Raw genomic sequence first — 17,414 nt, 5'->3', positions numbered from 1 at the left:
AGAGGGAAATTGTATTTGATTTCAGTATTAGGGCATATTAAAAAATAGGTAAGGTGTGTCAAACATAATTGGTTCCAACACAGTGGATTTTTCAGAGCATTTTTCGTACTACTGCCACTTAATACATTCAAATTGCTGTGCTAACAGAATTAATGTCTTTATAAACCAATTTGTGACATGATCCAACAGATAAGCTTGGAAACAAATTATGGCATTATTATTTGAGAGGAAAGGGGGGAGGGGGGGTTGTGGCCGAGAAGAGGCTTCTAATTTTAGCTGTCTTTTGGTTTTTAATGACATGCTAATTGGGAATTTAATCTAGCGCTGTCAAATGATTTAAAAAAAAAATCCTAATTAATCGGGAGATTAAAAAACTTGTGATTAATTGCAATTTTAATCATGCAGTTAAACAATAGAATCCCAATTTATTATAAATATTTTTGGGTGCTTTTTCTGTATTTTCAAATGCATTGATTTCAGTTACAACTCAGTGCCATAAGAACAGAGTAGAACAGGGCTAATTTCTGCCTAGTGATTTCAGTACAGTAAGTGAAAAGGGTCAAAACTTTCAAACCCCCCCCCCCCCTACTGGAGGGGCAGGCACCTCACCCTGCCCTGCTGCAGTCCAACCATCCAGGTAGCTTGACCCTGCCTGGCTGCTTGCTGGCCACATGCATGTGCAGCCAGGCAGCAGCAAGGGGGACAGGCTGCTTGTCCCCCAGCATGCGCAGCCCAGCAGCAGCGATTTAACACGTGTAAAAAAAATTAACGTGTTAATTGGTTTTTGTATTAATTGCGCTTGTTAATGGCGATTTAATTGACAGATCTAATTTAATCATATTTTTTCTATTTTAAAAGTATCATCAAAGAAGAATAATACTAGAACTTAAAAATCTTTTCCTGTTTTTTTTCATTCTATTGATTGACTTGGTTTTATGTATCGGCAGCACTGTATTTATAAATAGTGCTTTCCAGACCGTAGTGCAGCATTCTTTTTCTGTTTGTGTGGATCTTTCATACAACTACAGGGGAGATGACATATTTTCTCATAGAAAAACATGGGGGGAGGGTGAAATGGCACAAACACCAAAAAAATCTAGTAGCCATTGAAACTTCTGACATTTTTTTCTTTCTTTTTCTTTCAATTAACTCAATTTCAAGATTTTGTTTTCTTCAAAACAAGCAAGATAACCTGATATTTGAGCAGCCTTTGTCTTAAAGGATTGGAATTACATTTAGATTTTCTAGAATTAGTGGAATCTTAAGAACACCAATATAAACCCAAGTTCAAACTACTGATTGACTTTGAGTTCTTGCCTACCTGTGTACACTTTACACTTCACTAGTAAGAAAACTTCTCTCTTTTAAAGAACTGTTAGCCTTGCCTGTTGGCCTTGCCTTAGGAACTTTTGAAATTCTCCCCCTTAAAGGATTTAGTCATTTTCAGTGGCAACTGAATTCTACAGGAAATCTTGACAGACTTTCACATTTTTCTTTGGCAGACATGTTGATTACTATAGATTAAGAAAAGAGTGAAAGTTATCCTTTGTATTTGCTGTATTTCTGCTCTCCTTTCTAGTTTCCTTTTTAAAACCTTCATTTAAGAAGTCACTTAACTTGTGTTTATATTAATGAATTGGGAGATATCTTTCATCAAAGCCTGATGGAATGCAGTTTCTTTCTATGCCCAGTGCATATGCCATAATGTTTCTACTCAGAATTATAGATTAGTCTATTTCAATATTGGTCTGGTTCTGTATCTACTATTATACAATGGCTGATGTAGGACAAATTCAGAAAGTAGAATTTAAAGGATGAGGTCATGTTGCCAATTAGTAGGGTCTTTTGAGAAAGAGAGAGTATATATGCATGCACCATTGTTCCATCTTCAGGTGAAAGCAGAATTTTGATTAGTTTCAAGATATTTTCTGCTTCTCATTTGTGTGTTGTTAGTTATGACTCAGAATTTCTTTGCTTATTCAGATCTTCAGAGGATTTTTAGAGGGAAAAATAAATTTTGCTCCTACCTACAAATATGACTTGTTTTCTGATGACTATGACACCAGTGAAAAATGTCGCACACCAGCGTGGACAGATCGCATTCTTTGGAGGAGAAGAAAATGGCCTTTTGACCGATCAGGTTTGAGAGTTTACTGAGTTCTGTATCATTTCAAGTGACTTAATGTTATTATCTTGACAATGTATAATCCCCAAGATATTAGATTTTTTTTTCCTTGCTGTTGAAACAGCATTGAAAAATACAACTTGTTCATTTTATTAGCTGACTTCAACAGAGAATATAGTCCTCGTTCTTCTTTGTATATATGTCTTGATCATTTTTGATGTGTACCTAGGGACCTACCTAAACCATGGAAGCTGCCTTCATTTTTTGCACTTCCAGCACGGTGTCCAGTTCCATTTTTTGCAGAACAGCGTGGCAGGCCCCCCATGCCTTTGGTAAAGGGCTCTTGGAAATCCCTGTCCTCCCCGGAGATTGACAGATGGCTACCTGTCAATCTTCAGGGTGGGGCAGGACTTTCAGGGCCCCTCGGCCAATCTCTCTGCCCCCCCAACCCCATGCCTCCAGGATTTCCCATGGTTTTCTGTTTGCAGCAGCTTCCCGCTGCTACTTGCTGCCATTTTTGCGTTTTATCATGGGAGTCAGGATTTTTCGCACGGGACCTATCAAATAAACGGCTTCCACAAAAATTGCATAATTGCAAATTTGGCAGGTCCCTAACCATAGCAGTTGCCAAAGGTGTTGTAACTGACATTTGAGTATTTAAAAACCCTCCAATTTCCCTCATCTTGTTCAGTTTCTTTTACCATCCAGATTTTTAGCATGTTCTTGCAGTCATTCTTTTTGTTTTCTTAAATATTTATTTTAGCTGAAGACCTGGATCTTCTAAATGCCAGTTTTCAGGATGACAGTAGTATTCCTTACACATGGACCCCTGGCACTTTGTTGCACTATGGAAGAGCGGAACTTAAAACATCTGATCATAGGTTTAAATTTTACTTTATGCATTACTCTATCATCATCAAATAGGTAATACTTTTGTTTTTATTATTGTTTTCCTTAGTCATTCTGTGTTACAGCTGTTTCCTATTTATTTTTAAGGCCTGTTGTTGCATTGATTGACATCGATATATTTGAAATTGAAGCGGAAGAGAGACAAAAAACTTATAAGGAGGTTATTGCAATTCAGGGCCCGCCTGATGGTACTGTAATAGTCTCCATCAAAAGTTCTTCACCAGAAGAAAACTATTTTGATGATCAGTTGATTGATGAACTTCTTCAGAAGTTTGCAGCCTATGGTGAAGTTATTCTTATAAGGTTAGAACACTTATTGTTTAAATCATCTTAGTTGTTTGTAAACCATCTGCTTTCTGAAATATCCAGCAACCAGGTGGTCAGCGCTGACAGTTTTAGTTGTCATTGTCGATCAAAACTACTAAATTTGGCAACGTTCACCTCTTGGGTACTGCCCATGTCAATACTATGGATCTGGCAGTTGTGGCAGTGGGGGTTGAGCAGCAGTGGTATTTAACTCCTTGGCTGCTGGCACTGACACCTCAGCTATGGCAACCACAGCAAGAAGTTCAGTTGGCCAGAAGACGCAATGTGATCCACAGTGTTCACAAAAAAAATTGCTAGGCTAGTAATGAAAGTTACTACTTATTGCCCTGTATGCTGCATACAATATTTATTTATATTCTTCTTTTGTTTCCATCCAGTGTTATATAGGCGAAGGGAGGGTTGGTTTATCATGCTTTCTGCTCATTTAACTTCTGGTAACTTAGATACCCTTTCAGTGGCAGTTAATTGGTGATTACCAGTCCTCCTGCCCAAGAGCAGTGTTCTATAAATGGGGAGAGCTGAAGAGGGAAATTTCAGAGACTCATATCATGATAGCCCCTTCTGTAGGCCAACCCTGTGTAAATTACTGCTGATCCTGATAAGACTGAACTTGAAAAATAAAAGTAGCACTGGAAAAGAACCAAGGTGGCTGGGGAGTCAAGGGAGTTCTGAAGGGACCTGAGGTATATTAAATACAGTAGAAGGAGGCAAAAAGGTATGGGAGGGAGAAGAACAGAATTGTTTAGTTTTAATTTTCCGCATTATATATTTTCTAATGAGGAAGTTGAGAATTAAGAAAGAGCATTTTAGTGGTCCATTACATAGACAGCTGATAACTAAATGAGAAAATGTTTATGGGGAGAGTCTAATTTCCTACTAAATTAGGAAATTACTTAGCAATACCCACACATACTTCCATACCAATGGCATTTAACCACACTGTGTCCATAAAACTTCTGGTAAAATCCTGGCCTCTTTTTTTTTTTTTTTTTAAAGGCAAAATTTCTCTTGCCTTCATTTAGGTCAGGTTTTCACCTTTCATCTTAACTCCTTAGTGCCTGGATCCTGCCAGGTGATCTGTGCATGCAAAATCTTACAGTAGGATAGAATTCTGCTGAACTCTTGTGTAACAGTTAGGAGGGCTGCACCTTGATAGAACCTGCAAGGAGTTGTGAGTGCTCTTATGAACTCAGTAGTAAGTTAAAGGCCTTCAGCCCTTTTCATATTCTTATATACTCTTTTCATAGAGCACAAGATATGTATGGGGAGAGTTTTACGTTGATCAGAAAATCTCAGTCTTTACAGAGCAAAACAAAGCAAAAAAGAACTGTGTTGAACTCGAATACAATTAGCAGTATTTAATCAAATCTAAGATGATGCTGAATTTCAGATGCCTCGCCCCAATAATATTCTATACATGGAAAATGTATAAATTAATTAGGGTTCCATGTATAGAATCTAATTATTGGAGTGTCACCTTTAATTCATCCCCCTGCTGCTGCAGGGAGGCAGGTAGTAAGTGGGGGGGGGGGGGTGTCAGATGGTATGGGGAGGTCAAGTAGCTTGTCCCCTGCTTGTCTGCCCCCTGCAGACTGGAAGGGGGGGGCATTCCTTCTCTGCCTCTGTTTCCCTGCTTTCCTGATCTCCCTGTCTCTGCTCCCCCCTTTCCCCTCCCTACCTTACCCTTGCTCTGCACAAGCAGCCTCCATCCACATTCTAGCCTGGGGCACTGAGCACAGCCTCAGCCCAGCCTCCATAGCAGCTGTGCAGGCTGCACACCACTACTATAGGGTTGGGTTGGGATCATTGAGTGCATCAGGCTGCATTGTGGACAGAACCTGCTGGCAAGGGGCAAGGGTAAGAGGGGAGGAAGAAGAGCAGAGACTGCAGGTGGGGGGAGGGAAGATAGCGAGGTACAGATGTGGTGGGTGGGCAGCAGCTGTGCCTTTGGTCCTGACCCCAGGTAGAGGCTGAAGCCCAAGTCACAGCAGCTGCCTGCCCTTCTACTGCCCTCATATTTGATTCTAAGACAAGAGGCTTTCCCCTCCCTGCCATGTTAATACGGTAATATACCTTGTAATATGTTTTGTGTGTGGAGTTAGAAAGGTTAGAGTGGTAGTATGTTGCTATGACAGTCCAGGGAATATGTGATAAGAAAGAGTTGTTGAGTAGTATCTTTTATTGAATCGGCTACATAGTTGGGAGTGCAAAGGCATTTTGTGCCTAAGCTTGTCTAGCATATCCACCAACTATGCAGTTGAGTCAATATCAAACAAACCTTGTTTCTTAAGAATGTTGAGCAGGTACCTTTTCTGCCCCTGCAGGAGAGAGATTATAATTGTACTGAATGATTCCATTTTTTTGTGTGTGCTTTTTCTGGTTTAAAATACAGACAGAGTTATGGAAATGATTAACTAAATATTTATATTTTAGACAACCCTTTATTTTGCTTTATCTTAAGTAAGTTGTTCAAAATAAAATCTGTAATCAACTTAGTAGCTGACAATATAACATTGGTTTAATCACAGTTTGTGATTTCCATATTATCTTTTAAATTTTGAAGGTTTGTAGAAGACAAAATGTGGGTAACCTTTCTGGAAGGAAGCTCTGCTTTGAACGTTCTGAATCTGACTGGTACAGAGGTAATGTGAAAATTATGGTCATTATCTGAAGCAATTAGAATGTAAAGAATTAGAATGTCATGTTATCAGGGTTTCTAAATGTATGTTTCCTACTAGACTAATAGACATAAAATGTAATACACATTTTGTTTCTAAAAGATATTTTTCCCTAATTGTTCTACATGTATGCCCCACTTTTGAAATCAGAAAAATACCATTTCAATCTTCCTTCTGTGAATCTTTTGTGTTTAGCCACAGTCTCTCTAATTTTTTTTTTTCAATCAGCTACCATTGCTAGAACAACACCTTGTTAGGTTCTGATTTGTCAAAACATTTAAGCTTGTAGTTTAAATCCACTTGAGGTAGATGGGGTTTAGGTATACACTTTGCTTAATAGACATACCCATAATAGAGACTAACACTTATACTACTAATACAAGTCAAGAGTTCATAGTTGTGTTTCTTAAAATGAGTTTACTTTTCTACTGCTTCAAAAAAGGTGCTTCTGTTTTGTTAGTTTGTGTGTTAAACTTGTCCTGACAGTACAGTGTGGGCCAAGCTTTTGTTTTATAACGCAATATACTTAGCAAAGGTGTAGCACTCGTATGCGTAGAAATGTGGTTCTATTGAAGAGTTTTGCTATTTCATTCACTATGAAAAGTATTTCATCTCTGGTATCTAGTACCTTTTCTTTTCAGATTTCTATTGACTTAAAACCTAGATGAGGGGTAGGCAACCCCTGGCACACGTGCCTTGGGGTAGATGGTGGGGAAGGAGCCGGGGCTGTGCTACCACAACAAGGATCGGGCCCCTCACAGGCTCACCCGCTATCCACCCCAGCACACCAACTTCTTACAAGTCGAGGTTGCAGGTGTTTTTGGCACCTTCCACAAAACCTTGCCGACCCCTGACCTAGATCCTGTAGTCTGATTTTTATAGGCCTATCCTTTCAACTGCACAGATTTCCATGGAAGTCAGTAAATTGCATTTAAATCCCTGTCCTACATGGAAATTGTCAGAATGCAGGATCCAGGCATTATATAGTCTGTTGCAGATTGGGATCATTGCTTATTTTTGGAGCTCAAAATCAAGTCCATGGCAAATAAAAAGAAAATTATGACGTGGCAGAGAAGAGTCATAGGTCATACTTAACTTTAGGAAAAAAAAGAGTCCTGGAATATGATAGTTTGTTGCACTTATTTTTCATTAAAAAGCATTGCAGAAGTTTAAAGGACATGGAGATATCAAAATGTTAAACTGGAATCAGTTGGGCAAATGTTCCAAGGATATTGACCTACCAGTAGGAAGACTGGAGTGGAAAAGATGCTGACATTTTATGGTGCTAGGGAAGAAGCTAAGGGTGTGCAGATAAGAACCTTAGGGCCCTTTCAAAAGGGTAGTAGCTGGTACATTCTAACTATTATGTATAAGAGCAGATGAGCTGATAATGATTCAAATGCAGCAAAACCAATCTAGTTTTAATACTCCTTTATCTAGGGTTAAAGTTGGAGCAGCTGTGCTGCATTTGAATCGTGTCAACACCTTAGATTACAGGTGGGCAAAATATGACCTGCAGGCTGAATCCTGCCTGCCAGGTGACTGAATCCGGCCCACAGCTGCCCCCATAGTGCTCTGCATGGGGCCAAGCCCCACCTACTTGCACTCGGGCTGCCTGCGCCACACTCCCACTGATGTCCGTGGTCCAGCTCTGGTCAGTGCACACAGCTTCTGGTAGGGCTGTTCCTGGTGTGGCTGCAGCTAGCCAGGTGCTGGAAGGCATCTGGGAGCTGAAGTGGAATCCTGTGTTCTGAGACAGGAGTCACGCAACTGAAGCTGCCTGGGTGCCCACCTGGAGTGGCACAGCAGGAGCAGGAGGAGGAGCCACTGCTGGAGGCAAGGGGAGCAGAGCAGCACCCACCAGCTGCAAGGAGCATGGTGTGGGTTGCCCTGGCACAAGCAGGCAGGGCTCAGCCCCATGTGGAGCACCATGGGGGCAGCTGCAGACTGCATTGCCCAGGTGAACTCTGCTGCATGTACCCCCCACCTTCCACTTGCCCTCAGGCTCCTGGGACCTAGTGCCCAGGCAACTCCCTGCTGTGCCCATCCCCCTCCCCCCTGCCCTGGCCACCTTCCCCAGAGAGCTAGGGCTTGAGGGAGCAGATCCTGATCCTGAGCTGTAACTACACATGAGCTGGCCCTGTGATCCCTGCCTCATCCTCCCCTCCCACTTCTGATTGCTGCTCCCTGCCCACCTACAGCCCCATAGGGAGTTTCGGTGAATTGTTGCTTGGGGGTGTTGACCTGGCCTGTGATAACTCAACAAAACTCCCCATGTGGCTCTTGGGCCTAAATAATTGCCCGCCCCTGCCTTAGGTCATTGTTTTGTCATAGGAATCCTATCCTGATAGACAGGCTTGCTCAGTATTTTTGTGCAGATAAGTTAATGTATTATATGTATATTTAGAAAAAGTGATTGTACTACTTAATTTTAATTTTAAATACTTTTATTTTTGGAAAGTTTTGTATCTTGAGTGTCTCTGTCTTATGGTAATTTAGCTGTTAGGAAGGATCGTAAATATTAACTTGAAAAACCCAGACTGGATCAAAAGTTTGGAAGATGAGATGAGCCTGGAGAAGATTAGTGTTGGATTACCTTCATCAACCAGTTCCACTTTGCTTTGTGAAGATGCTGAGGTTTCTGCAGACTATGATATGGAAGGTTTGTTGAATTAAATGAATTTCAGTTTTTGAAACGTGTACATATATACTCAAACAAATGTTTATATGTATGCACCACTTAAACATTTTTCTTTTAATCTTGTACCATATCTACAGCTGATAAATTGAAAATCAGCATGATCTGACCAGCTTGCTGGGCAACACTAGCTAGAGCAGTGTTTCCCAAACTTCCTCAGCATGGCCCCCCATTCCCAACCTACAGCCCCCAGCCCCGCTACCCCATTCACTGATGTTGTAACCTCATTTGGGGTTATGTCCCACAGTTTGGAAACCAGTGATCTAGAGGTTTCTATTCTTACTTTATGCTGTTGATTTCTTCATTTGCCAACATTTTTGTAGCTTTGTTGGTTGTTGTTGTTCAGAGGCACAAAAGGCATGGGGAATCAAGTGGGTTTAATGAAATTATGCTTTCCAACCCTTGGAAACTACTTTGAAAGTACAAGGCAAAACACTGTACCAAAATGTGAGGACTGTGAATTCAAAACTTTCCTTAAAAGAATGGAAAGGCTAACTTCCTTAACAACAGTTTTGAGAAAAGGAAATTTGGTTCTTTTGCTTGTAAAACAATTACCAAAGGGGTTTGCTATTTCTATAAAAAAAAAACCTGTTTTACTGATTACTGATTCTTCTTTTTGTGCAACAGAACACCTCCACTGGTCAGTTAACAGAGAGTTATCTGTATTTGAAAATGGGTAAAAAATTGTTCACCTCTACATTGTGGTAGCTCAGGGAAAGATTTACTATGACTAAGCACAGGAGAGGACAATCTCAAAAAATAGTACTGATATCCTTGTGTTACACCACACAAGAAGATGAAGCAGGTCTGATAAATTTTTAAGTATGCTAAAGAAGAAGGATAATATTTTCCAAACCACACCCAGACTCTGAACTATATAAAGCAGTTTTATATAGAACCGCCTAATGCATGTAACTTGACTTAGCAGTGTCTCTTGCAAATCAAAAGAAGTGCTCTAGTCCAGTGTTTCTCAGCCTTTTTGGACTCAAGGCCCCCCTCACTCCCAATCCATAGCAGGGGTGGGTTATGGGGGGTAGCATGGCCTGGTTGCCACTGCTTCCCTCAGGCTGCCTGCACTGTGGCAGCCAGAGGGGGTGAGAGCAGGGCACCCCCTCACCCCCCAGGTCCGTTAGTGTTCCTGCTGTTGGCGGTACGGCTGGTACAGGTGATGGCAGTGAGTCTTGTTACCCTGTTCCGCCCTCCTGCACTTGGGTCCTGCTGGCTGGTCTGACCAGGCTACAGCCCCACATTCACTATAGGTGCAGAAATCAAGTGGGAGAGGGGGCAAATGTGCCTCCCCTTTGGCATATTGCCAATGACCCCTTCCTCCAACTCACCTGCAGGGAGTTGTGGGCATTGGTGATGCGTAGGGGGTGCATGTGCACCCCATGAGCATGGCAGTGCACCCCCCTGAGAAAAGGTGCAGGCCTGCGGGCAGTTGCCACTCGCCGCTGCAACACTCGTAAAATTATTTTAAAATCTTTCCTTATTTTATTTTGTGGTGCTGCTATACTTCATTATACCTATAATATAAGTTATTTAGGCAGGAGTAGTTCAGATGCTTTTGATATATTTCTAGATTATTTCTTTGTACTCATCTGCCCTGAACCAGAAAAAGAAAATGGGAATAATTGCTTGCCTTTTCTCTGGCAAAGGGCAAATTCAAGTTGTTACATACTTTTAGAAAAATTGGATTTTAATTTCACATACAAGTTCTTTTGTTGATCAGAGTCCTATTGTGGTAAATTTTGTATAAGGAAGCAGGTTTTGCACTTGGTTCTCAACATCTTAGTCCATATTAGTCTCTTCCGACAGTGAGTTTTTGTAATCATTCTCTACCTCCTGTGAAAATTGTCATCTGTAATCCCCTGTTAATTGATAATTTTGCTGTAGTCATGAGGAAAAATTGTTAGGTCTAGTCTCATGCAAGGAAATCAGCAGAGGTACTTGGAATGCATCAGCTCCTCAATGAACACGTAGTCTAAAGAGCACCATATCCACTCAAAAGACTTGGTGAACAGTGGGCTGCCACATTCTGAACCTGCACAGATCTTTTCTCAGTGGTATGTTTTGTTCCCCATATAAAGAGAGAGAATAGTTGAGACAGAAATTACAAAGGGGATGGTTCATTATCACTTTACAGGCTGATAGGGTAGCATACAATCTCTAGGCTTCTGGGTGGGTGGTAATCTCCCAGGTCTGGAACCCTCCCTGGCAGGGCAGAGGACAGCTTGCCAATTAATGTGTTCACCAAAGGGAGAGAGTGCAGGCAGGTGGAGGGGGGTTGGGGTTAGAAAGGTATTTCTACACCAGAGCTAAAGATATGACTACAGCACAAGTAGATGTACCCACGCTAGGTTGGGCACAATAACAGTGACACTGCAGAGAGATATAGATAAGCCTGTACTGAAGTTCAAGTGTATGGCAATGGGTCCAGGCCAGTTTATACAGTGAATGCTGAAGCTTTTGCTGCTTTCTACACTGCTGGCTTGGACATCTTTAAATGTATTGTAGCCTTATCCCTTTGAAGTAAGTATTTACCTTGCAGGACTTCCTGTTGTACTAGGAGTTTTCATTATGCACAAATTTAACATTACCAGCTGCCTCTTATATGCCCACATTCTTTATATTAACAGTTTTATGGTGTAAGGGTAACGTAGAAAGGTTTTTTTCAGTAGGTATTTTTAAACTTAGGATTTGGATATTTCTAGTGTGAGAAGTGAATATCTCAATTAAATAGCTGCTCTATCCATGACTGGACAGGCATTTGTAGAAATTTTTATTGTATGATCTTTTTTTTCCTTTGTTTTAGGAGATGTTGATGACTATAGTGCTGAAGTGGAAGAAATTCTTCCTCAGCATCTACAGCCAGTTGCAAGTTCTAGTCTTGGAACTTCACCAAGCTCTTCGCCGCGTTCCAGTCCTTGCCAATCACCTACATTTGCTGATGGACCACCACCCACCCTTCCCATAAGACCAAGCCGAGCACCAACAAGAACTCCTGGACCACCTATATCCTCACAAAGTAGGTATCTGTAGAAGATGGTAATAGTACCAAGCTCTCATAGACCTTTTTCATTTTAAATCAAGAACCACTTTAAAAAGGATTTCAGTATTGTCCTTACTTTACTTTACATGAAGGAAAACTGAAGCCCAAATATGACAGTTGGTCTAAACAGTGATGAGAATGAGTATAGGAAACTGTAGTGATATATAAAAATCACTGTCACTTTTTTTTTCAGTTGCCATGCTGTTGGGAACATGATCTCTGTATGTTTTTATCAGCCTGCATTATGAATTTTCCTTAATATTCCTTTCTCCCAGAATGAGGCCTGGGTTGAAAGGAAAATTATTTTCAGTATGGTTTATGAACCTATTCAAGAAACCTAGAGGAATGCTGAATGGTCGGATCTTTTGGTAAACGTAATTTTTACTCGAGTATGAATTTGCTTTGTTTTACCACTTCATGTTCATCTCTTCCCCCCCCCCCCCCCCCCCCCCCCCCCACACACACACACACACACACACACACAGATGGGTGCTGCTGGTATGTGAGCAAGTGTGTGCATATCCTCCACTGCGATACCAAAAGCTTTTTAATAGGAAAATCTTTTGATTTTTATAGTGTCATTAAATAGATTGATTCTCTCTCTCAGGTTCACCAGTTGATTTTCAACCAAGTATACAGCAGAAAGAACCTACTCAGAGCTTGGAACCTAAACGCCCTCCTCCTCCTCGGCCAGTTGCTCCACCAGCACGGCCTGCCCCACCACAGAGACCACCCCCGCCATCAGGTAATGCAGTAAAATGTGTTCTGCACCATGTGGAATATTGCACAGCGTAATTTACTGTGTGATAAGAACTGAAATGCCATATCTTGCATAAATAGTTATGGTGTTTTTGGCTCAAACGAAATAAACCAGAAGTTCCATTAGGTCAATGTAACTAATTAAAAATAACATGAATTCATTGACTTTTTTGCCTAGATTTTTTTAACTTTGTATTATGACTACTTTTTATGATTGCTTTTTATCAGTTTGGGTGACTTTAATGAGTTAAAGAATTTTACTGGTGTTTATAATTAAAGTTTTCATTAATTACATCATTGCAATTGTTTCCAAAAGTTTAGTGTTTAATCCTTTGAGGCATACTCGTTTAATTAAACTCTTAATTAAATGTCTTTACTTCAGAGTAAATACAGATTGCATATGCAAGTAGCAGGGAGAGACTGGATATTTAGAAACCATATGGACAATTTAAATAAGCAACTTAATTTTTTTTTTAATGTTCTCATTCTTCCTTTTATTGACCTTTTTTATTCATGCTGCATTCATTTGATATATACTGTAAGGGGGTAGGAGCCCTGCGCCTACTAGAAAAGAATTTGGAGGTAATCATTTAATTTTCAAATCTGACTAGAAGCAAAACTTCTGTGTCCTCTCTCTTGAGACTGTTTAATCTGGTGCTGCCTGAAGATCGATTTTCCTAGCTACATTGTGATGTACATTCATTTGTTTAAAAAATAAGCAAAGAACAACCTCCTCTCCATTCTTCATATATAGATTTCATTCCAAGCGTCTTAAACTCTCTCCTTTTCTTGAATTACAGTAGACTTTGTGATCTCCAAGTTGTTGACACCAGATGCTATTTTCTGATTAAGTAAATGAACATGAAAATCTCTCTCCAGAAGTTATTGAAAAGTTATAGTCATGGAAATCAACATTGGCCCAGATCTTCATTATATTCTTGGAGAATATGAACAGACATCCTTTTATTTTAAAAATAAAAGCTTTTTTAATTTTCACTGTGAAAAGACTTGCTGTTTCCTTCAAAAGAAATATTATTTAAAAAAGGTTGATTAATATATAATCATGCAAGTAGTTAGTATAATTTCACAAGCTTAACTAGTGTCACAGCTGACACGTGTCCTCAGGATGGTCACCAAATCTCTGGGCCACAAGTGCTTTCAAGTGTCCTCCACTATGGTTCATCTGATCTCCCCCTGGTCTGGGTAGTGTATAACCAGGATTTTTATCTCTGGGTCTCCAGGGCATGCTTCCAGGTATACACCTCTTGCCTGAGCCCTTACTTAGCATATAAGACTTTCATTATAGCTTCCTTAGTTCCTGAAACTAGGAGCTCTGAGTCCTGGACTGCTTGTACTCTTTCTCAGAGCATTAGAGAATATCGTGGTTATGGTAGTGTAAGAGTTTTGCTGTAGTTGTGATGGTCCAGAAATTGTGAGAAGCAAGGATTTCTTATGGGGATATCTCTTATTGAACTAACTAAATAATTGGAACAGAGTTAAACAAGCTTTTGAATGCAAGAGATTCTTAATCAGGTCTTCCTACCCTGGCTATAGCATTCTAGCTTTCTGCTTAATGACTTTTGAGGACAACATGAAAGAAAAGAGGAAGTTGCTTTTAGTAATGGGATTCATTAACAATAGTCACTTGTGTCTTCAAAGATACCATAAACTTACAGATTTTAGCAAAATAATTCAAGTCTTGCAAACTGGTAGTTCTAAGGATTTGCTAACACTCTGGGCTAGACAGGGGTCCCTTCTGCTTTATCTTTCTCTGGGCTGGTCTTAGAGGGAAAGCAAAAAATCTCCTTTACTCTCTTTGGCTTGCTCTTTTTCTTTCTTTCTTTCTCCATGTGTCCCAGGTTCCATCTGGGTTCCTGTACAGAAAGTTAATACTTTGGTCCCAGGAGATAGACTTGGTGGTTGAGACCAATCAGTGCCTCCCCACAGCAGCATGTAACCCCATGGGGGGGCATGGAAGGCATGTGCCCCCCATGGAGCAGAGGCAGGCTGTCTGCTGCGGGCTCAGGGCTCTCGCCCTGCTGCCTTTACCCCAGGAGTTCAGCTGTGCAACGCCAGCGTGCTTCCTGCTGCTGGGTGGGCAAGGAACATGCTGTGTGGCCAGCACACCGTCTCCTGCCTGCCTGGCAGGCAGCAGTGGTCTCATGCTGCTGAGCTCCCAGGCAAAGGCAGCAGGGCGCAGAGCCCCAGCCTGCAGCAGGCAATTCAACCCATACCTCCCTCAGGGGTGCACACTGCTGCAGGGAGCTGCATGGCACCCCCCCCCCCCCTCCACCCACCCCCAGTGCCTCTGATCAACCCACCCTGGCCCCAGGACCCCAGTTACTCCAGCCCCTGTTCCTGTCCTACTCCTTCCCCACTCACCAGGGGGGTCTCCATCTCCCCCCACCCCTTCTCTCTCCCTCTGCCCCTTCCCTGCCACTTATAGGTGGGTGCTGTCTGTATCTACTCCTCTCTTCCAAGCCCCAGCCCCCAGAACTGCTTCTGCCCCTGAATCCTGACCCACAGTACCCCACGCTAGGGTGTGCAGGGACCCTCCCTCCACTGGCTCCAAACCCCACACACACTTACAGCACCCCCCCCAATACACTTCAAAAATAGCATTTCATGATTTACATGCCAATCTCTTGATTGATTGATTGATTGATTGATTTTTAAGAGTTTGTCTCATGATTTTTGACACGGTGGGATCGCTCTAGAAATATTCAGTTCGATGCTCTTTGTGTGTAGTATCTACTTATGCCACTGCCAGAGAGAGGATACTGGACTAGATGAATCATTGGTCTGATCCAGTGTGATCCTTCTTATGTTTGAGACCTTCCAAAAATTTACAAAATGGTATAAAATTATATGCATTTTCCCCCTCCCCTTTTCCCTTCTCCCTCTCTAATTTATTCTGGGGTCTTAGACATAGCTAGTTGTAAAAGTTAAATGCATTCGAATGGAGAAGAAAAAATTATGTTGCAGTTTTGTTTTTTGTTTTGTTTTTTTCAATGGTAGTCTGAAAGTGTTCAGGGATTTGGAGTATTACAATAAAGTTCTAGGAGGACAGACTTTTGGGCAGGTGAAAGTGCTTTTGGTATCGCATGCATTTCCCCTGCTTATGTGCAGATGTATCTCTTTAAGGTATAATATTGCAGATATGATCGTTTATAGTTTAGGTTGAAGTATTTTGGTGTTAGCTGTTCTCTAACACATAATTATTTTAACTATTAATCATATTTACCCAGCACAACTCATTGATAGATTAATTATCATATTTTTCTGCATAAATTATTCAGAGGCTAGGACTCCTCAAAAAATGAGTAGTGTAAAGAAGAGGGATCTGAATTTATTTTTATGTAGTTTAGTAAATGCAAGTGTAAAGTACAGCCAAAGCTGTGTTATCTGGCAGTTTACCATCCAGAATGCTCCACTAACTGGCATCTGTCAATACAAATCTTCCTTCTGAGGGATGCAGCAAAAGTGAAACCGGAAATCCCACTTCCAGTTTCGCCTCTGTGAGCCAAGTCCTACTTTTTCCTTGTGGACCACGGCCCGGGGCAAAGCAGCCTGTGTGCCCGCCCCCCTCCCCCCCCCCAGCACACTGATGCCAGGAAGTGAAAGCCCTGGTGCATCAGACGCAGCGTATTTGATTAACCAGCATCCTCTGTTCCCCATGGATGCTGGATAACAGAACTTTTGCTGTATTTTTCATTTCCCATTCTGCTTCACTTTCATCCCATTTCTTCTTCTTTCACTATTTCCCACTCAGTTTTTATAGCTTCTCTGCAGCTTTCTGTATCTGAAAGAAACAAACATTCTCCATGTCTTTGTTCCAGTTCCTTCTCAAATCATCTTTTTGGAAACAACCCATTTTACCTTATTAATCCTTCACTGTCGTCTTTTTGTTGCACTGTGTCATCTTGCCTCTCATCTTATTTAGAATATGAGGTCCTTGGGTCTTATCTGCATTTGTTGCCTTTTTTACATAGCACTTCATACACAGTATTTTTTTAAATTGATATTGTAGTACAGGGCTGTCCAACTTCAGAGCAGCTAGGGACCAAATGATTCCCAGCCACCTACCAAGTAGGCCGCATATTCTGTGGTCCACGTACCATGTCACGCACGTCTCTCTCTCCTGCCCCCACACCACATGGACTAATGATGCGTTGCATTGTGGGGACTTGCTGTGCCACAGAGGCATCTTGCACAAGTGGACACACCACACTACACTGTGCAACCTCTTCCCATCCTGTGCCACCTGTGCCCAACCCCTGTTGTACGGTAGTCAACTCTGGCTGTATTGCATGACTGGGGATGCTGCAAGAGATCCCCAGATCTCTGCAAGCTCTCTGACCATGGGGTCCCTCAGTCCCACGTGGCTTCACTCTGCTGTGCCCCTAAGGGTAGAGAAAAGCAGTGGAAGCTGGAGGAAGGAGGGAGAGCTTAGACTTCAGCAGCAGCAAAAAGCGAAGGGGGATTGGTATCTGGTCCTAGAGTCCTGGGGCTGTAAGCAGCCTACGGGCTGCCAGTTGAACAAACCTGTTATATGTAAAAACAAACGTCATTCTTAAGCTCATGCAACACACAGGTAGTGAGGCAAGTTAGATGTACCTTGTATGTTATCTATAATTATAAGTTGACACAGTGGTATCTATTTAAATTGAAATCCTTAAACAACTGAAATTAAATTGAAACCCTTAATTTTAAATAAATACCTCGTCTTACAGGTTGCCCATATAACGTTCTAATTTTTTCTCAGGCATTTCACTCCCTTCAGTGCTTGACAAGCATGCTCATGGTCCTTCATGATATGAAGACTTTCCCGTGGGGCTCTAAGCTTTGTCACAGTGTAATCGTGTTATG

General features: G+C 41.5%; 1 protein-coding gene across 10 annotated transcripts in view; it reads left to right on the top strand.

Moving 5' to 3' along the window:
* Window positions 1-17,414, top strand: part of SYNJ1 (synaptojanin 1) — a 103,171-nt gene that overhangs the window by 63,358 nt on the left and 22,399 nt on the right. For all 10 annotated transcript variants that reach the window (XM_019476299.2, XM_019476300.2, XM_019476302.2 and 7 more), the window contains 7 exons: window positions 1,984-2,140; window positions 2,889-3,006; window positions 3,122-3,337; window positions 5,925-6,003; window positions 8,539-8,701; window positions 11,550-11,762; window positions 12,394-12,531. In XM_019476299.2, the coding sequence (XP_019331844.2) occupies window positions 1,984-2,140; window positions 2,889-3,006; window positions 3,122-3,337; window positions 5,925-6,003; window positions 8,539-8,701; window positions 11,550-11,762; window positions 12,394-12,531 (1,084 nt within the window). The remainder of the gene's footprint in view (window positions 1-1,983; window positions 2,141-2,888; window positions 3,007-3,121; window positions 3,338-5,924; window positions 6,004-8,538; window positions 8,702-11,549; window positions 11,763-12,393; window positions 12,532-17,414) is intronic.

Source organism: Alligator mississippiensis, chromosome 1 (genome assembly GCF_030867095.1).
Source record: "Alligator mississippiensis isolate rAllMis1 chromosome 1, rAllMis1, whole genome shotgun sequence".
In the NCBI taxonomy this organism is placed as follows: domain Eukaryota; kingdom Metazoa; phylum Chordata; order Crocodylia; family Alligatoridae; genus Alligator; species Alligator mississippiensis.
This window is presented reverse-complemented; position numbering and strand designations above follow the sequence as displayed.